This window comes from Triticum aestivum, chromosome 2B (genome assembly GCF_018294505.1).
Source record: "Triticum aestivum cultivar Chinese Spring chromosome 2B, IWGSC CS RefSeq v2.1, whole genome shotgun sequence".
Taxonomy (NCBI): Eukaryota; Viridiplantae; Streptophyta; class Magnoliopsida; order Poales; family Poaceae; genus Triticum; species Triticum aestivum.
The window spans coordinates 492,750,448-492,772,078 of record NC_057798.1 but is presented as its reverse complement, the minus strand read 5'-3'; the positions used below and the strand labels follow the sequence as shown (position 1 = coordinate 492,772,078).

Below are 21,631 nucleotides of genomic sequence, written 5' to 3'. Positions count from 1 at the left end.
TATGTTTCCATGAATATATGTGTGCTCTTGATCCTATCTTGCAAGTCTATAGTCACCTATTATGTGTTATGATCCGACAACCCCGAAGTGACAATAATCGGGATACTTCTCGGTGATGACCGTAGTTTGAGGAGTTCATGTATTCACTATGTGTTAATGCTTTGTTCCGGTTCTCTATTAAAAGGAGGCCTCAATATCCCTTAGTTTCCGTAAGGACCTCGCTGAACACGAGAGGGTAGTACAAAAGATGCCATGCAAGTTCTTTTCCATAAGCACGTATGACTATTTACGGAATACATGCCTACATTACATTGATGAACTGGAGCTAGTTCTATATCACCCTATGTTATAACTATTGCACGAGGAATCGCATCCGGCATAATTATCCATCACTGATCCGTTGCCTACGAGCTTTTCATATATTGTTCTTCGCTTATTTACTTTTCCGTTGCTACTGTTACAACCACTACAAAAACCCAAAAACGTTTATCTTTACTTTGCTACCGCTACTATTATTATCATACCACTTTTGCTACTAAACACTTTGCTGCAGATACTAAGTTATCCAGGTGTGGTTGAATTGACAACTCAACTGCTAATACTCAAGAATATTCTTTGGCTCCCCTTGTGTCGAATCAATACATTTGGGTTGAATACTCTACCCTCGAAAGCTGTTGCGATCCCCTATACTTGTGGGTTATCATGCTCCATATGGATAGTAGCCCCTGAGACTCTGGTCGCCACGGAGAATCACATTGTTAAGCAATGATCGCGCTGTATTTATGCGCAGGTGTCTAAGGATCCGGCAGCCGACCGGTCCGTTGAAGTTGCCAAACTGAGGAGGCAGATTGGAGTTATTGATGCCGACATCACGCTTGTGAACGAGCGGCTTAACGAGTCACAAGGTATGTGCTCTGCTTTCCTTATTTTTTATAGGAAAAATTAAAAGGAGCATAATATTAATGTCATATGCTTGGACTGCAGACGGTGCTGCTGCCGTGGAAGCCCTGAGGGCGGAACTTGCCCTGGCCAAGGAACAGGCCCGGGCTAGCAATGCGGCTGCCCTGAAGGCGGCCGAAGAGTTGAGAGCCGAACAGGCTGCTCATCGCCGAAGCAAAGACGAAATAGCCGAGATGGTTGTGGAGCTGAAAAATGCCGCCGGCCGGTATGAGCTCCTTGAAAAAGAGAATCAGGCTAATTCGGCTGACCTGAAGAAGGCACTTGATGCAGCCAAGAAGACGCGGTCCGAGATCAGGGATGCACGGGAGGAGCTTCGCCAGGCCGGAGAAATCGCGGCTAGAAACCCCTATTTATTGCGGATAAAGTTTTTAGATCCGAAGTATGCTCCCCTGGATCGACGCTAGAGCCCTGCAGACGCGTATGCAGATTTGGCGAAGAGTACGGCTGACGCGGCCAAGTTTTTCGAGGATCAAAATGATAAAGAAGTGGAGAAGCTGTTCTGGTCGCAATTCTGTGCTCCCACGCGCCCATTGCCGTTGAGTGAGAGGATGGCTATTGTGGCTGAGCTTCATAGGTTGTATGGTCTTGCAATGCGGTCTGTAATAGACCATCTATGGCCGAAGGGGCCTAAGCCGGACAGTTATTTTGGTTTAGTGCAACAATTCCTTGGTGCCGTACCGCAGATCGATGCCATGAAGAGGTCGGCGTGCATAGAGGGTGCACGGATGGCTCTTTCCCGCGTTAAAGCTTATTGGACAAATATGGAGGCCACCATCATTGCGACCCAGAATCCGGCGGGAGGCTAGGATCCAGCCGAGCACTACTTGGAGCCGGTAACAGAAGGTGCTCGCTTAGTAGAGGCTCAGTGCTCGAAGAATGTCATGTTTGAGTGACAAATTGTTTCATTGTAAAAACAATGCTATTTTAATTATGAAGGCTATGTTTATACTTTTTGCCCGAAAGTGTTATTGTGTCTCCTGTGCGGCCGTTTTATGTATAAATATAATCTGAAAGTTAGCAGTCGTTGGCTTCAGCCCCCACGCATGCAATGCGGGGGTGTTCGCGAAAATATGCATAGTCACACTTGACCCAATGTCTTGGTCCATTAAGGAGGTGATCGCACGTCGAACTAGGCGACCGGACTATATAGCTTTAACACTTTCACTTAGCCATAGGAGTTTGACGGTGGGGCTACTATGTAGCCCCTGGTACCTTCGCGTGCATCCGAATACGGGCACGTGTGTACATGACCGAGAAACAGTCCTTCGTTAATGTGGAGGAATCCTAAAGATTCCAATAAGTCTTCGAGTGGTTGAACAGTCTCTCGCTATATCATGACAGTCAGTTTTCGGCTTTCTCTACAGAGGTGCTCATCCGGAATAACCAGGGCACAATCACAGTAGTTCTCCTTTGGCCGCCTTAGCCGATAAGAACGGAACGTAAGGCGGCAAACCCAGGAGCCGGGCAAACCCAACATTTGACCAAAGACATGACTCGGAGCTGATGCATATAAGGCCAAACTCGTGCTGCCGAACACTCCCGAAGGTATTCGGACTTTGTAACATATACTGGGCTGAATAACGCCCTTCATTATGAACCCTGTATTTCCAGGTACGTGCATTAGTCTGTCGTGGCGAAAATGCCAATAACGGCAGTATCCTCGGTGGGTGTAGTACCCATGGGATGTGTAAACAACAAGAGACAATAAAAAAGGTTTACACATGGGGCTTAATCTAAAGAGAAACCTTTGAGCGGGGCCCTGCTGCACGTCTGCGCCTTTGTCTCCGTTGTGCCGTGTCCTGGGTGGGTATCGCACGAATGGTGTCGGTAAAAAGAAAAACTCATGTAGAAGAGTATGACGTAAGCGTGCGATGGATAGTAAAAGTGTAAGACATTGGCCTATTAATAAGGTCAAGCCAACAGTGGGGCTTTATTAAATATCTATAGCCCCTGGTGTCCTCTATGGGATTACATGTATGGCGCCCCAGCTCAGGTTTATCTGGGCTGCCGGACTCGTCTAACCGTGTCCGTGGTCTTAAGGACCAATCATGTGTTTTGATATTAGCGGCCTCTTAGAGTCCGGCTGCTAGAGCCGTCCCATACTCTTTTGTGCGTAATGAACGCTCTGTATTTCCGTTGATGGTGATGACGCCATGTGGGCCGGGCATCTTGAGTTTAAGGTAGGTGTAGTGTGGTACTGCGTTGAAGCGGGCGAAGGCCGTTCTCCCGAGCAGGGCATGATAACCACTTTGGAGGGGGGCGATTGTGAAGAGTAGTTCTTCGCTTCTGAAGTTGCCTGGGGAGCCGAATGTTACCTTTAGTACGAGGGAGCCCCTGCAGCGGGCTTCAACGCCTGGTATCACCCCTTCAAAGGTGGTGTTACTTTGGCTGATTCTGGATGGGTCTATCATCATCCTGCGGACAGTGTCCTGGTATATTAGATTAAGATTACTGCCGCCGTCCATGAGGACGCAAGTGAGATGGTATCCGTCGATTATTGGGTCGAGCACCAAGGCAGCTGATCCTCCATGCCGCATACTAGTCGGGTGGTCCCTGTGATCGAAGATGATCGGGCAGGCTGACCAGTGGTAAATTTTGGGGCCGACAGGCTCTATAGCGTATGCGTCTCTGAGCACGCGTTCGCGCCTTCTTGTGGGTATGTGAGTCGCGTGGATCATGTTTACTATTTTTACCTTTGGTGGGAATTTTTCTGTCCCCTAGTGTTCGGCTGGCGAAGCTCATCCTCGTCTTCACTTGGTGTTTCCCTTCCCTTGTGTTCGGCATTTAATTTGCCGGCCTGCTTAAAGACCCAGCATTCTCTATGAGTGTGGTTCGCAGGTTTTTCGGGGGTGCCATGAATTTGGCATAGCCTGTCCAGGACTTTGTTTAGGCCGGACAGTCCTTCTTTGTTGCCCTTAAATGGCTTCTTTTGTTGACTGGGTCAAGAGCCCCTGAATCCGGCGTGACCGTTGTGTTGTCCGGACTTTCTTCCTTGTTTTGATGTTTGTTTTTATTGCGTCGTGGCTTCCCATTGCCATCCCTTATTTCGGATGTATTTGGGTCGCTGGTGCCTCTACGGGCCAACCGGCTGTCTTCACCCGTGCAAAAGTGGGTCATAAGGCTTGTTAGGGCTGCCATTGTCCTTGGCTTTTCTTGGCCGAGGTGTCTGGCAAGCCACTCGTCCCGGATGCTGTGCTTGAAGGCTGCCAGGGCTTCGGCATCCGGACAATCGACAATTTGATTCTTCTTAGTGAGGAATCTGTTCCAAAGCTTGTGGGCGGACTCTCCGGGTTGTTGAATTATGTGACTTAAATCGTCCGCGTCCGGAGGTCGGACATAGGTCCCTTGAAAATTGGCCCTGGAGGCATCCTCGAGTTCCTCCCAACTTCCGATTGAATTTTCGGGAAGGCTTTTCAACCAGTGCCAAGCTGGTCCCTTCAACTTGAGGAGGAGGTATTTGATGGCGTGGAGGTCGTCCCCACGAGCCATGTGGATATGCAGGATAAAATCCTCAATCCAGACCCCGGGGCCTATCATTCCGTCATATGCCTCTATGTTCACGGGTTTGAAACCCTGTGGAAATTCGTGGTCCAGCACCTCTTCGGTGAAGCACAGAGGGTGAGCGGCTCCTCTGTATCTAGACATGTTGTGGCATGCTGTCGACTGTTGTTGTGTCTGGTGTTGATTCCGAACTAGTATTCGATCAGTATGGTCGTTTTGGTGACCATAATCCTTCACCGGAGCGTGTCCTCTAGATCCGTAGATGGACCTGGTTGCGCCGGCCTTTTTGTCAAGTAGCTCGTGTAAATCGTGTGCAATGTCAGTGTCTACTTTGTTGCGGTTACAAAGTGGTTTGTTCGGCCTACTGGTCGTATTGTTTGGTGGAACGGCCTCATCGTCGAATTCTGGCAGCAGCTTGCGCTTTGGATAGCTCTTTGTGCGGCGATCGTCGCCGTATTTTTCTTCAGTGTCTAGCACTGTATTCCATCTGCGATTGAGCGTTTCCTGGGCGGCCTTAAGCCTTTGCTTCTGCTTCTTTAGACTTCTGGCAGTGGCCATGAGCTTTCTGTGGAGGTTATCTCATTCCAAACGTGTTTTCGGGATGATGAATGCATCATCATCCGGACTTTATTCCTCTCCCGGGGCGGGTTGATGGGTTCGGCCCTCGGGATCGCTGTGATCGGGCATTTGCTCCAGGCTGTGTTTGGCGTGACCTGGCTCATCCTGCTCCATCGCTGGGTCCATATGGTCGTTGTTGCCTTTGGAGTTGTCTGGGGTGTCGATCCTTTGAGCGCTGTTATCGATGTTTTTATTGTGGCTGGACTTAGAGCGGCGTCTGCGCCGTCGTTTTGGCTTTTGTCCGGGGGTTTTATCCTCCGTTTTATCGCCATCGTCCTCCTTAGGCGTGTCCACCATGTATATATCATATGATGAGGTGGCAGCCCAGCGCCCCGTGGGTGGTGGTTCTGAATCATCTCCTACGCCAACGTTCATACCGTCGGTGTCATCAGACTCAAAGTCAAGCATGTCTGTTACGTCGTCGACAGTGGCTATGAAGTGGGTGGTGGGTGGGTAACGAATTTCCTCGTCGCCTTCTTCCCCCTTGAGCCGGACATAGTTCGGCTAAGAGTCTCCTGACAAAGAGAGAGACTTTAGTGAGTTCAGCATGTCGCCAAAGGGCGAGTGCTGGAAGATATCCGCAGCGGCAAATTCCGTTACCGGAGTCCAGCCAGAATCAGCGGGCTTGGGGGCACGCGGTCTGGGACCTACAACTGGACACAAGTCCAGGGTCCGGAGGTAGAGGCTTCCTTGGGGATGAAGTCTGTGTTTGGTTCTTCTACCGTGCGGCCTCCGGGGCGGGGTCCATCCACCCGTCCTCGGACGATGCAATATGCCCCGGATTTAGGTCCAGGGCTCCTGCGGGCGCGATATCCTGAGTATTGTCCGACAGCAGGTCTAAGCCATGCTCATCGTGACTGTTCGACGCTCCTGGCGTAGGCTCGAATCCATCGAAGGTCAAGTCTCCGCGGACATCGGCCATATAATTCGAGATTTCGAATCTGACCTGATGGCCAGGGGCGCAGTTGTCGATCTGCTCCCGATGGCCAAGCAAATTGGCCCGCAGTGCGAAGCCGCCGAATACGAGGATCTGTCCGGGGAGAAAATTCTCGCCCTGGACCTTGTTATTGTTGACGGTTGAAGGACCCATCAAGCCTTGCAGCGACGACACAAAGGAACTCTCAATGAAAGCACCAATGTCGGTGTCAAAACCGGCGGATCTCGGGTAGGGGGTCCCGATCTGTGTGTCTAAGGCTAATGGTAACAGGAGGCAAGGGACACGATGTTTTACCCAGGTTTGGGCCCTCTCGATGGAGGTAAAACCCTACTTCCTGCTTGATTGATATTGATGATATGAGTAATACAAGAGTTGATCTACCACGAGATCGTAGAGGCTAAACCCTATAATCTAGCCTATGATGATTATGATTGTGTCTCTAAGGACTAAACCCTCCGGTTTATATAGACACCGAAGGGGGCTAGGGTTTACACAGAGTCGGTTACAAAGAAGGAAATCTATTATCCGGATCGCCAAGCTTGTCTTCTACGCAAAGGAGAGTCCCATCCGGACACGGGACGAAGTCTTGAGTCTTGTATCTTCATGCTCGAATAGTCCGGACAAAGTGTATAGTCCGGTTATCCGGATACCCCCTAATCCAGGACTCCCTCACTAACCTTCTCTGCACATGCCAGAAACTTCCTCCCAGTGTCCATAGATTCAAACGCAACTAGCTTCACACATGGAGATTGATGGTGACAACGAGCAGACAGATCTTCAGCCATCCTCCTCCATTCATTGCAACTGATGGTCCTAGGGAGCTACAAGAGGAAGAAATTCCTCAAATTGACCGCTGGGTTAAAATCTTTCATTCCAAGTCATAGCCCAAGAGAGAGAAGAGAGTCATACCCGGGTGGTGAAGGAGTCGCCATCAGAGGAGGAACCGTTGGAGAGGTCATTGAAGAAGACCATCGCGACCCCGACGGTAGGATGCGAGATGGCGAGAGCGAGGAAGCAAGCGAGGAAGCGGCTATAGCTTAGGAAGGAAGGAAGGAAGGAAGGAGGAAACAGGGGAAATGTGACTTGTGGTCAGGGAGAAAACGGGGTGGGGAAGGGGGGTAGATATTTCGGCGGTAGGCCAACAATTTCGAACTACGGAGGGAAACTTTGCGCGCGGTGCCGCTGGACCCCATTCACTTTGAACAATTGTGTGCATCGCAAATGATTCTTCCGCTTTACGCGCATGGGATGAGTTTGATAATTCAAATTTTGGTGGAAATTTCCTCGGGTACTGTCCTCATCCATGTCATTGCATAATTTAACATCGCTTGCTAATTTGGGCACACAAAAGGGCATACAACACACAGACCACACTTACTAAACCAAGCAATTTTAGTAATTAAACAGGGCCAGTTGACCTAAGCATTGCTCTAACAAAAGACCAGCATTAAAAACAAAGCCTAAGTACACATAATTTTAACAAATCTGCCGCCGCGTCGGCCCATGCATCCCGGTGTGAGATGAGACGTCGATGACTTGTCCTGGCGACATGACGTCGTTGGTGGACTCCATGTCCCCACTGTTGAAGTCGACCGCGTCCTCGTCCTCGTCCTCGGGGCCGCCCTCAAGGTTGTAGTACTCGTAGTAGTGGCTGCGCCAGAGCTCGCATTGGTACTCCACCCCCAATTCCTCAATGGACAGACTCTTCTCTACCTCGACCTCGGCCACGCGCAACTCCTCCTCCCGGTGCTCCTCGATCTCCGCCACTTCCTGCATCTCCAGCTCGCGCTCGGCGGTCTCATGAGGAAGTAGTGCTCCATGGCCACCGCCGCCTTTTCGGACGTGGGTTGCATGCTGGATTCCGAGGTGGCCTGGAATATCTTGGCGTGTGCGTCCTTGATCGTGGCGTGGATGGCCTCGACCAGGGCCAGGGCGACATCGGCGGCACGGACGGCAGCTCAAGCGCTCTCAGCGTTTGTAGCTGCCGTCCCGGCTGCTGCACCTGTCCTATCAGCCGCCACAGACGCCCTCTCGGCAGATGCGGCCGCGCTCAATGCGGATGCGGCGGCACTCTCGGCGTAGGCGGCCGTACTCTTGGTGCAGGCGGCGGCGCTCAGGGAGGACGCGGCCACCGTACTGGCCTTCACGAAGCGTTTCCCTGGCATCATCTTTGCAAGAAGGGGTTGCGGGAATGGGGATCGGGATTCAGGGGTTGCCGGCACTGGAGCAGATGAGCTGACGAAGCTTAAGGAGGAAGACTTAAACAGATCCAGGAATTTTCATCGCAAATGGTTCCTACAAAAAACGGTGTGCGATGTTGTTGATACTTTTTATTAGCTATGAAAGATGAATTGGAGTAAAGTGGCAACGAATGCTATTTTAAATGTACGAGAAAATTTGTAGTACTAATACAACTGTCATGTCAAATTTTGGAAAAATTCAAGGGTCATTTGACCTTTTAAGTCATTTAAGTGATTTTCTAGCCATTTAATGACCGTAATTCAAATTTGAACTACATGTACATGCAACAACTAACCATAATGGTTTGAAAAGTCATATCTTGTGTACTTGTGTGCGAGTTAATTCCATGTGCAGTAAATTGGAAGGAATTTTCAAACATATTGGTCCCACGACTATGACACAATTAAGCAGGGAGTGGCATGGCATTTAAATTCCAAAAAATGAAAAAAGATCAGAAACACACAAAATCTTGCTTGATGTAATGTAATGCCACCAAGATGATGTGGTTAAAAAACTGGCATGTTTGACAAAAGTTTGGACACACACCCCTCACAAACTGGAGCAACTCACTAGAAGGCTCATGGTTCCGAGAGGGAACAATGCATGTTTGATGACGAACGGGAGATAACTTCCTCTTACGGCCTTCAGTTTTTTTCTACATTTAACATGCACTAATACAACTGTCATGTGAAATTATGGAAAATTTCAGGGGTCATTTGATCTTTTAAAGACATTTAAGTAATTTTCTAGCCATTTAATGACCGTAATGCAAAATTGAACTACATCCACATGCAACGGCTAACCATAATGGTTTGAAAAATCATATTTGTGTACTTGTGTGCGAGTTAATTCCATGTGCAGTAAATTAGAAGGAATTTTCAAACATATTGGTGTCACGGCATGGACACATGCATGGAGTGCCATGGCATTTTAATTCAAAAAATTTAAAAATGATAAGAAAAACATGAAGCCTTGCTTGATGTAACGTCGTGCCACCAAGATGATGTGGTAAAAAAATTGGTCTGTTTGACGAAAGTTTGGACATGCACCCCTCACAAACCGGTGCAACTCACTAGAAGGCTCGTGGTTCCGAGAGGGAACAATGCATGTTTGATGACGAATGGGAGATAGCTTCCTCTTACGGCCTTCAATTTTTTTTCTACATTGTGAAAATTTGGAAAATTTCAAGGGCCATTTGACCATTTAAAGACATTTAAGTGATTTTCTAGCCATTTAATGACCAAAATTCAAATTTGAACTACATCTACATGCAACAGCTAACCATAACGGTTTGAAAAATCATATTTGTGTACTTGTGTGCGAGTTAATTCCATGTGCAGTAGATTAGAAGGAATTTTTAAACATATTGGTGTCACGGCATGGACACATGCATGCCTGGAGTGCCATGTCATTTTAATTTCAAAAAATTAAAAAATGATCAGAAAAACATGAAACCTTGCTTGATGTAATGTCATGCCACCAAGATGATGTGGTAAAAAATTGGCATGTTTGATGAAAGTTTGGACACACACCCCTAACAAAGCGGAGCAACTCACTAGAAGGCTCGTGGTTCCGAGAGAGAACAATGCATGTTTGATGACGAATGGAAGATAGCTTCCTCTTACGGCCTTAAATTTTTTTCTACATTTAACGTGCATTAATACAACTATCATGTGAAAATTTGGAAAATTCTAGGGGTCATTTGACCTTTTAAAGACATTTAAGTGACTTTTTAGCCATTTAGTGACCGTAATTCAAATGCAAACTACATCTACATCCGATGGCTAACCATGACGGTTTGAAAAAAAAATATTGTGTGTGTGTACTTGTGTGCGAGTTAAAAAATCATCAGACGATGTAAATATTTGGTGTTCAAAAAATAAAATGTAAAGATCTCGCAAGACAACCGGCCCCCACACGATTGGCACTCTATTTCGCGCCTCGAGGTTTGGAAGGTGAGTGGCACGGGTTATTAATCAAACGCGGTTCTGTATTGGAAACCATCAGCTATTAAGTTCACACACGGATTTTGCTGCAGGAATCATACAAACTACAGTACTCGTAAATTCTGGCGACCGGCTTGTGTACTATTCCCGTCGATCTAGATTCCAGCTGCCAATAAATACTACCTTGCTCACGTCCTCCCGCCTGCATTCTCATCTACATCCCCCCTCGCCCCCCCTCTCTCTCAAATCTCTGCCATGGTGCCGCAAATCTGCCCGCGCGCCGACGAGGAGTCGCCGCGCCCCCGAGGACACTGAGTAGAAGAGCAGCGACGAGGAGGACCCCTACGCGCCGCCGGACGAGGTTGCGCCGGACCACCCAACTTCGGATTGGTTTTGGGGCCAGTACAATCTTTGTCTATGGAAGTCGTTGCTACCGGCTGAGAAAGCCAGACAAGTGGCATTCAAGAAGGAGATGGCGGAGGAGAAAGCCAGGTACCAGGCGTCCTGTGAAGCCCGTGATGCCGCCTGGAAAAAGGAGGCGGTGGAGCTTTGGGGGCGGGCGCGTCATCGTGCGGAGGTGGTGTACGATGATGGGTACTTCATGAGGAAGGTCAAATGCGCTAGGCACTTCATCGCTGCATGGAGGTGGGACGATAAGCTCTAGTGTCCCACCGACGAGGAGCTCCGGTGGGCGCCTAACGAAATGGCAAGATCGTTCACGCTCGTCCGCGAGCAAGAGGCAGATCGATACGTCAAGCGTTGCGAGGCGAAGGACCGCCTCCGCGTTGGGAAGATGCCGTGCACCAGGGAGCTGCTGGCGAGCGGCTGCCGGAATACTGCCCCCAGGAGGGATTATTAGTTTTAGTATTGTTTGTTTTTAATTTTATGCACTGTACCTAGTAGTTAAGTATCATCACGTATATGTGATGATATTATATATATTCTGTGATGAATTAATGAACAATTAATATATATTATGAAATTCATTTTCTATTTGTTCTTGTATACTAATTTGTATCTAGCTGTTATCATCCACATATATAGAATGAAAATCATATATACACACACTGAAACAGAACATATAAGAACGGAAGAGAGAGTACACACATTGAAACAGACCAGTATTATGATTGCTGTGAATATGTTGCAGTCCACGTCGAAACGACTCAACAAAATAAAACGCGTCCATGAGACCATGACCAGCAGCCCTTGCCTACGGTAGCTCTTGGCTATGCCTGAACTCCTGCAGGCGTTCGTCCAAGCAGTCGACACGCTCGCGGTACATCTGGAGCGCGATCTTGAGCTCCAATTTGGCTATTTCATCGGAGATCACCAGCTCGAGGATGCGATGGCCATGTTCCTCTACTATGCCCAGGTGGACACTTGGGCCAAGGAGGCGGTCAAGCCTAGCGACCAGCGTGTTGGCATCGAGCGGGCTGTGGACAAGGCGAATGGCGCGACCCATGCAAACGACGCGCCGGGATCCGGTACAAGTACGACGCGGCCGGCCTATGGTGCAAGTATGATGCAGAGGGTCTCTACCCACTCCTGGCGAAGAATGGGGGTACTGACAGGACGTGTACCCAGCTGCGACGCCCCTTCGACAGCAGGGAAGCGCCGATGGATCCGTTCTTGTTGTGCGGTGCGCCACGCCTCTTTCTCTGCGGCGCTCCAACGGTCTCGTCGTGCAGCGAGCCGCAGCCTATCAGCGCGGACGCGCTATCGATCATGTTGTGCGGCAAGCTGCAACCTCTCGGCGCTAACATGCCTATCTTGATCCGCGGCGCTGAAGCGCCATGCGCCAAGGGTCTGCTCAACCCTGGCGATGACGCGCATCATGGCATCATCCATCATGTTGCCAGGGAGCGCCTCGGCCTTGACGGGCCATGGCGCCTTCTCATTTTCCTCGTCGACGAGGTTGATGGCAGAGGCGGCGCTTTGGTGGGTTGGCATGCTTGGAAAAGGTGGCTATGCTACAGACTGCGCTTGTTGCATCCGTGGGTCGGACGCCACCTAGGTTTATGTGCAATATCGCTGGGTGGCGGGAAACTAGTGAGGAAATGGCGGGAAATGGTGGCGTGTTCATAAAACACCATCAATTAATGGAAACTTAGCATAGAAGGAACATCGAGCTAGCACAAGAAGTAGATGATGATCAGATATCGTTTATCCTAATTAATTATGCATGTAATAGTTTACTTTCGTGTGTAGAAATGTCATGTGTGTACTAGCCACCTATGTAATTGGATGTTTGCCGCGTATTACAACATCTTATTTATGTGAAATGTTTCTGTTCTCTTGGCTCAACACAAACAGTTTATCGCAATGAACTGTATGTCGTATATCGCAAACACCTTGATCTGGTTGACCGTTTCTTTTGTGCTGCCTAATCACAAACAGTTTATCCGAGTGAACTGTATGCCGTATATCACACACACCTTCATCTGGCTGCCCGTTTCTGTTGTTCCGCCTCATCACAAACAGTTCATTCGAGTGAACTATATGCCGTATATCGCACACGCCTTCATCTGGCTGCCCGTTTCTGTTGTTCTGCCTGATCGCAAACAGTTAATTGAACTGAACCGTATGCCCCGCAACGCGCACGCAACTAAAATCTGAACCGAGTTTGATGTATCCTTCATTGCAAACGTTTTGCATCTTTTTTCATGGTTTTTTACATCAGCGTTTGCAATTAATGCACGGCACACAGTTTCGTCAAAGGGTCTCTGATCGTAGTGTCGCGTTAGCAGCATCCTGCAGTAGTGAACATGCATAGCCAACATCTCTTAGGTAGAGCTTGCCATCAGGACAACTCATGATGTCACTAAGAATGTTAGCATCATGTGCTGACCCTTCCCAGCCAGCCAACACATAGGCGATCTTCATATCGAAGTCAACAGCAGCAAGCACATTCTGACTTGTGTAGTGCTTTCTCCCCCTGTATGTTACAGATTGTGACCGAGACACTCTGGCAGTGACATGAGTACCATCTACTGCTCCAATGCAATCCTGGAATGGCAAATGAAGATTGTGTTAGTGCTCACCTTGAACAAACACAAGCATATAAAGTCATGAAGCACATACTGTCAGTGCTCACCTTAAAGTATTGATACCATCTTGGGCTAGTGTGAATCTTGGTAGGAGTCCGACCGGTTGATGACTTGATCATCTCTCCTCTGAGTTCCCCAACAACACAGATCACTTGCTTGAAGTACCTTGAGATGGTCTTCATTGATCTTTTAAACGTGTTGTGTATCACCTTGAACCTCTGATTATGGCCAACAACATGAAGGAACATGGTCACTTGCTCTTCCACACTGGTGTGGATGCTATCTTGTAGCAGAACCTGCTCCTGAAGGTCTGGACAAGTACGTCAAATGGTGCTCTTTTCATTTGAAGCATCTACAAGCCCTTTGTGTCGTTGCAGTTGTAGATGTAGTTCACATTGGCGATCCTCTCCCGCCCCCGCATAAGCATTGGAGCATAACAGATGATAGGTTTCTCACCACGACAAACAACTCTCATGTGCATGAACATGACCCATGCCTGAATCATAGCAATCTTACCTGAACTACCAGTTTCATCTGTGCGTCCATAACCTAGTCGACGTCGAGGGTCCGTTGAGCGTGGGGAAATCGATCCTACCAACAGACCTAACATACGGAGGATGAGATGTTGCTTACGGCATCAAAGACGAGGACGGCGAGGGGGGGCATGGCTGAGGGAAGGACGATCCGACGATGGCCAATAGGAAGGGGAGCACCAGCTCATGTTGTCGGATAGTGCTGCTGCCTGCTGCCGCGTCCGCCGCCGCCGCTTGCGCAGATCTGAGTCGCCGCCGCTGCCGCCGGTGAGGCTAGAGGAAGTGGATGTCCTAGAGGTACTGGTGACCGAGTAGTTGGGGGTGAGGCTAGATTCGGCGGTGTGCCGCCGTGCCCGATTTCCATCTCCCGCCACCCCCTCGTTTTTGAGTTGCCTCCGCGTGTGCTAGTTTGCGCCGCACTAGGGAAATCACCCTGAATCGGTAGTTTCTAGCGAGTCATGCTCTAGGTTGCTTTAAGCTTCGTGCCCATGCAAGTCAGCCCACACCGTATGCAACCAAATACACATTTTATGGCCTAACTCGACTTGATTGGCCCTAATGCCTCGTACAAGTATTGTACATGTCGTGAGGCCCTGGTTAGCATCAGCGTGGTGGCTTTGCTTGAGCGAGCGTCAATCACCTCTCGTTTTCCCCCGCAAAAAAGAATTAAAAAAAATCACCTCTCGTTTTCACCTGGTCACTCTGCTCTCGGTGGATGAGCGTAACTTTGCACGGTGGGACGGTGAGTGGGACGGAATGGCAAGGCACGTGCCCACCGGCCCTCGCCAAGGCAGAGGATCCCCTACGCCGGCACACCGATCACCTCCCAGCGCTCAACAACCCACCGCCCAGCACGTACCCCAACCGGACTCACAGCCGCGCGGCACACACAGATCCCCCGGATCTCCTGCTCCCCTAGCCTCCCGTTCTACTCTGACCCACAACCCACCGACAAGTGGCTCCGTAGATTTCGTGGCCCACATGTCAGCGACGGCGATGTGACTGTTCCGTGACGCGGACGGGAATGGATGGGTATTAGTCCTACTACTAGTACCGTAGTACCCCACGCCACGCAGCAGCACCGCGAGGACCCAAACCCGGCTACCCGAGCGAGAAGCAGAGCCGATAGAGCACGGGAGGCAGCACCGCTCGGGAGCAATGGAGAGGGCGACGCCAGTGCGGAGCCCGCACACCTCGACGGCCGACCTGCTCACGTGGTCGGCCACGGGCGCCGACGCCTCCGCCGCCTCGCCGGCAGCCCCGTCCCGCCCCAGTCTCAAGGTAAGCAGCGTGCGCCGGGGCTCTGCCTCGCCGTGTTACTGCGTATGCACAGACTCGTTCTGCTGTCCCCTGTGTGATGCGGCTGACCTGATGCTTCACTGCTGCTGTGCTTGTTTGTGCAGCCGGCTGGGGGGATCACGCCGGCCATGTTCGGCGCGCCGGTGAGCGAGCACGAGGCCGAGGATCTGAGCAACAGGTGAGATCTGGGGCCTCCCCATGCCGCATTCCGCCCTGATCTGCTTGATCTGTGGTTCCCTGCTGCGTATTTGCTTTGATTTCCCTGATCTGATCTAGTTGTAATCTATGCTCTGCTTGTATGTGCGATTTGACCGATCGATGTAGCGAGCTTACAACGATTTGCTGGACTGCTCTGGTTTTAGCAACGGCCAGAGCAGTCGCTCGCAGACGATTGGTTCATCAGTGGACGCACTATGTAAACATGCGATGCTGATTCTGTCCAAATTTGTAGCGTTACCGTTTAGTAGCCTGGATTTGCGATTGTGCGAGGGTCCAAATTGCACCCATACTCGTAATGGTGCCTTAAAGTTATTTCAGTCATGCAAATGACAAATATGTGATTCAAAATTTGAAATTCTGGCGTCACCACAAGGAAGAAAAGTAAAAACCTAGAAATTAGCTGAATTTGCGGAGTCATGCCACGCTCGACTGTGCGTACTGGCTTGCTACATGTGGTCGTGGCTAGGTCCAGCTAGGTCACAGTCTATTTTCTCTGTTATTAGTTTTTTTTTTAAAGGAGGATGACCCCCGGCCTCTGCATCTGGTAGATGCATACGGCCATTTTATTGATTATTCTTGAGGACCTTACAAAGTATAACAACAATATGCCTGAATCCGCCATCTTGGCAGCATCTGCCGCTACTCCTATCCAAATGATGAAGGGGTGCAAGCTGGGCCACATACCCATACCTCTCACCTAAGCCTAACATCTAAAGCCGGAGGCCCCGACCGAGCCATCTGCCGGTTCCGGGGCTCAAACCGGTCTGACGCACTCATATATGTCGTCGCCACCATCTTCCACTGGTCCATCTTCAGAGCAGATTGAGGTGACAACCTTGGCAGGTCCTCCGCCATCGACGCCAAACAACGACCTCCACCTACGCGAGCCTTGGCAGGTCCTCCGCCATTGACGCCACCACGACGCCAGCCGACGACCTCCACCTATGCGACTCCAACTCCAAGCAACGGACGTAAATCCATGCTAGGAAAGGGCCGCATCACCGCCGTCGCCCACCACCCACAAGCGCCACCCAACCCCAAGGTTCCCAAAGCGGCGCCTTCAAGAAGGGAACGGCGCCGTGAGCGCCGCCGCCGCCCAACAGAGTTAGGGCTTTCGCCAGGGAAACCTAGGGGAAGGTGAAGTGAGGAGATCAGTCCATACCGATGCCTCCAAGGAGGGAAACGGCGCCCTCAGGCGTCGCTGTCGGCGCGGCCGGTCATGGCCGGCCAGGGATTTCGCCCGAACTAGATCTCCGCCACCAGCAGCACCTCATGTACAGAACCGGCGACCACGAGGAAGCGCGGCCCGACCAGGCTGGCCCGCATGCCGAACAGGGGAGGAAGGGAGGCGCCAGATCGCGCACACCGACCGCCGCAGAAGCCGCCGCCGGCCGCCAACGACCACCGGACCGGATCCCGCCGCCCGCGCGGCCGGGACACCGGATCCACCACCCGCACGACTGTTAGCCGGCCATGCCTTGCCAAAGGAGCCGCCGCTCCAGATCCGGGGTTCCCCACACAGGAGCAGGGCAACTGAGGCCCCGCCGCCACCATCCTTGGCGCCCCGGGCTTGCCCGACGGCTGCCTCAGGCGGCGGTGAGGGAGGGAGGAGGGAAGGGGGTGAGGAGGAGGGGCGGCTAGGGTTGGGAGGAGGAGGTGGCTAGGGTTGGGAGGAGGCGGCTAGGGAGGAGAACAAGCAAGCTGCAGCGTGCTTGATGAGACTTAACAAAGTCACATCTAACTCCCAGCAGTGGCGGTGCTAGGAGTAAGAGCAAGTGATGTCGAAGCTATATATGTGTGCATATATGTAGACAAACTACAGTAAAACAGAGGTGTATTGTTGCTGCTAATCCAACTTTTGTGATGTCGCTTGACATCATATAGAGCACATAGCGCCGTCACTGACTCCCACACCTTGATTTTACACGGAGATTCGTGGGGATTTTTTTAATTAACCAAATGATTTAGGAGTTAGATGTGACTTTGTTAATTCTCATCTAGATGAGAATTAGCAAATCCGTATGACCATCATTTTGTCAGTTTTGCGAGAATCTAGTGGAGTGCTTGCCATGGCAGCCAAATTAAAACCATAGTGGATAATCTAGTGGAGTGCTTGCCATGGCAGCCAAATTAAAACCTAGGCTTGCATTGCATGACAATATTTCTGTTTCCTACATATATTATACTCGTTGAAATTTTCCAAGACGAAATGAATTTTCCTAATGTGGTGATTGGCTGATTGCTATCGCCCGGGTGATAACTTGAAAGTACCAGCATTCTTGTGGTTATCAGTATGTGATGTGTGTCTTTTTTTGGCTTCATTGGTTTATAAGCCATAGAATGAAGTCTCCTAAGCAACTGCTTTGCTTGCAGGGGTAAAATAATTAGCCAGGCAACTCTTATGTATATATGTTATAGTTTTTTTTCCGAAAAAATATATGTTATAGTTGCTCGAAAGTAAGATACTGAACTCTTGCCAAGTGTCTAACCTTGTTGATCTGTTATAGTGAAAGGAGATTGATGTCCGGTTCAAAGATGAAGGAAATGACTGGGAGTGGGATATTTGCTGAGAAGAACGAGAATAGTGATTCAGAGTCTTCAAATCCTGCAAACAGAACTTCTGTGAGGATGTATCAGGTACGTAACATGCTTACAAACGTGTCGTTATCTCCCCCACTTGGTTGGCGAATACTCACTCAATATCACTAACACATGTTGTTTTGGTTACTGAAACGGTCTTCATGATTTACCTTTGACCACTAATTTTTACTATACTATTATATGTATAATACAATTTTTTTATAAATATACTTTTCAAGGCAAACCTAAACATATGATTTACAGGTCTTTAATCTAAATATTTGAGGCAATATTTATAGCCAAAGTTTTAAAAGCTTGACCTATGACATGTATTTGTGATATGTAGGGAGTATGTGTTTCTCCGCTTGGTATAATTTTGCTGGTTCCTTGCGCTATTAATATTTATATGTGTTGATGGGCAGTCACTCTTTCCTTGTTAAAGTAGTAGAGTACCAAGTTAAGGCAAACTTTGTACATTTTCTGGTAACACAAACTGCTATTTGGTATTTGAGACTTGAAAAATGCACTTAATGGGACTCCACAGATATCTTGTTATGTCAAGTTTTAGTTTCTGTATTTTCATATTTGAAACCTTCAACATTTGTTAATTGTTTTTCTTTCTTTTTTGTGGAGATGAACTAAATCTTGAACTCTGATTTCTTCTGACAATATCAGTCGCTGATGCACCTTTACATTACAGCAAACTGTAACTGGAGTAAGTCAGATCTCATTTAGCGCTGATGGAAGTGTTTCTCCAAAGAAGCCATCCTCAATTCCTGAAGTGGCTAAGCAGCGAGAGCTTAGTGGCACATTTGAGACTGATGCTGAAGCTAAAATTAATAAGCAGCTTTCTGAAGCCAAGAACAAGGAGCTCAGCGGAAGCAATATCTTTGGTCCACCTCCTGAGACCCCTGCAAGGCCACTGGCTGCTCGTAATATGGAGCTACAAGGAAATGTAGATTTTGCACTTCCACAACGAAGAAGTGTGCACACATCAGTGAAAGTATCCAATGTAAGTTACCTGATACTATCGCCTTCCTGTTGACATTTTGATTATATATTTTACTATGTCTCCTTTTGGAGTCAGTAGCCAGGTAACCAACAAAAGTTAAGGCCCATTACAGAGCCCATTCGTTCCCCATTTGACGTGCTTGCATGGTGAATCACATGCTTCTGTTTCTCGCATGTTAGATGCTACCACTGTAATCAGTGGCGGAGCTCAGTGCAGTCCAAAGGGGGGCATGGACCCTCCAATGCTTTACTAACACAAAGACATCAAAAACATAATTCGTGAATTATGCCCTGTTTTGTGTGTTTAATTTGTAGTCTCTTGAGGCTGCCCCCTCTGTGATTAGTGTGAAGCTCTGCCACTGACTGTCGTCTCGTCCCTTCAGTTCAAAGAAAACATTGGAAGCCACTTCCAGCTTGACTTAATAAGCATGTTCAAATTCGGTTGCATTTGTAATTTTTTCATGTACATATCACCAGCTAGGCAGGCAGCTACTGGCCTACTCGTAATAATTGACTGATGTCTGCATAGAGAGAAGCATGTCTATTTTATTTGATAATTGCTCATATGACAATATTTTCATGATGGCACTTGCCCTGTTAGCATAAATATCCTACCTCTGCATTTGCATGACTTGGAATTCCTTTTGTAGCCTGCTGGAGGTCCAAGCAACATCACGTTCAGTGAGGATCCTGTAACGAAGACAGCAAAGAAAATTCACAACCAGAAGTTCCAAGAGCTGACAGGCAATAACATATTCAACGAGGATGCCCCCCCTGGCTCAGCTGACAAGTCTTTGAGCTCAGCAAAGCTTAAGGAGATGAGCGGCAATGACATCTTCTCTGATGGAAAGGCGTCTTCGCGAGACTACCTCGGCGGTGTCCGGAAGCCCCCTGGTGGCGAGAGCAGCATTGCACTCATCTAATTATGGTAGACTGCTCTAGTCGGGACTGGCTAGTACATCCTCCTCATTTCAGGTGCTCTTCTTGGCCTTCCGGGGTCAGGGTCTAGACGATGCTTTGAGATCTGAATTATGTTGGATATCTTAGCCCTAATATAGTGTAGAGTCAGCAGGATCTGACTCGGCTCATATCATGCACGCTTCTGCGTAATCTCATCCTTGTTTTGTGGTACTTATGTATTAATCTCTCTGTACTGAGAACCTGCGCAATAAGCTTTTTATGGACTCATTCGGTATCATTGACAAGGCAATTTGCCACTCTTTTATCAGCTATGCTAGGAAAGGTTCAGCGGAATTCTTGTGGTAACACCTGTGACAAAACCTTCTTGCTGTATTAACCTTTCTTGTGGTGAATCAGTACTTGTGTTAAAAGAGTTGCAAATATTACAACAAATAAAGGGGGAAGAAATATGTTAAGAAAAAGGGTGAAGAAATAAGAACAGACCTTTAGTGATCGGTACATAATCCTGATTGCAAGTTCGGCCTGGCATGTAGTATTTGTGCTGATTGAATTATGTTGGATATCTTAGCCCTAATATAGTGTAGAGTCAGCAGGATCTGACTCGGCTCATATCATGTACGCTTCTGCGTAATCTCATCCTTGTTTTGTGGTACTTATGTATTAATCTCTCTGTACTGAGAACCTGCGCAATAAGCTTTTTATGGACTCATTTGGTATCATTGACAAGGCAATTTGCCACTCTTTTATCAGCTATGCTAGGAAAGGTTCAGCGGAATTCTTGTGGTAACACCTGTGACAAAACCTTCTTGCTGTATTAACCTTTCTTGTGGTGAATCAGTACTTGTGTTAAAAGAGTTGCAAATATTACAACAAATAAAGGGGGAAGAAATATGTTAAGAAAAAGGGTGAAGAAATAAGAACAGACCTTTAGTGATCGGTACATAATCCTGATTGCAAGTTCGGCCTGGCATGTAGTATTTGTGCTGTTTCTCTCTTCTTCTGCTCTAGGTTCAGTTTATAGTATCTCAGGATGTAGGAGTTTTCTCAAAAAATGTGTATGACTTGGCATGTATGCAGTAACGGAAATGGGGGTCGTGTGGTCCCTCTGATCGAAAAAATAGTTTCGGCCCGGCTTTGTGGAATAACGTACTAGATTAAAGTGTAGGAAGCACCAAAATAGGATTCAAAACTTTGAAAGCCAATCCTCAAAGTGGAGAGTCCGGTTTTAGGATGAGAAAAGGCATGCAGATAAACAAACGTGCATACCTCGCTGGAAAAGCAGCTGCAAATAACTAGAGTACTAAAAAGAGAAGATAAAAACTATCAATAAAAATCGACTCCGCTGGGGATCGAACCCAGAATCTCTGGTTTCGTAGACCAGCGCCTTATCCATTGGGCCACGGAGTCATCGGTGCTTACTTTCCCACAACAGTTTATATGGATGCTCAATAAATGGGCTGGCGTACCTTTCGCCAACATGATGCAAGAGGAGTTGCTCATACCTCCACACGTGTTTTTTTTCGAGGGTCCTCCACACGTGTTGTTAGCTCAAGTTTACAGAGGGATTCCCTGTTCGAACGGGAGGCGTAAGAACAACTCCGCCAGACCTCTCAAAAGGGTCTGGCCCATAAAGCAACCGTCAAAATACGGGTCAGCGTAAAAAATACCACCCGAACAGACCTCGCAAAAGGCTCCGACCCGTAAAACAATCGTCAAAATGCAGGTCAGTGCAAAAAATATCACCCGAACAGACCACGCAAACGCGGCCGGCCCACAAATTTTTTTGAGGGACGCGACAAAAGCTTTACCCCAACC

The 21,631-nt window shown here is 48.6% G+C and overlaps 1 protein-coding gene and 1 non-coding gene across 2 annotated transcripts; one reads left to right on the top strand and one right to left on the bottom strand.

Moving 5' to 3' along the window:
* The first annotated feature begins 14,789 nt into the window (after window positions 1–14,789).
* LOC123045636 (uncharacterized) lies at window positions 14,790–19,861 on the top strand. The gene is made up of 5 exons (XM_044468777.1): window positions 14,790–15,067; window positions 15,190–15,263; window positions 17,812–17,941; window positions 18,585–18,896; window positions 19,546–19,861. The coding sequence occupies exons 1-5, from the start codon at window positions 14,945–14,947 to the stop codon at window positions 19,816–19,818; spliced, it is 912 nt and encodes a 303-aa protein (XP_044324712.1). The 5' UTR covers window positions 14,790–14,944; the 3' UTR covers window positions 19,819–19,861.
* A 1,289-nt stretch (window positions 19,862–21,150) lies between these two features.
* Window positions 21,151–21,223, bottom strand: TRNAR-ACG (transfer RNA arginine (anticodon ACG)). Its single transcript has one exon. It is a non-coding gene; the product is annotated as a tRNA-Arg (tRNA).
* Window positions 21,224–21,631: the final 408 nt, after the last annotated feature.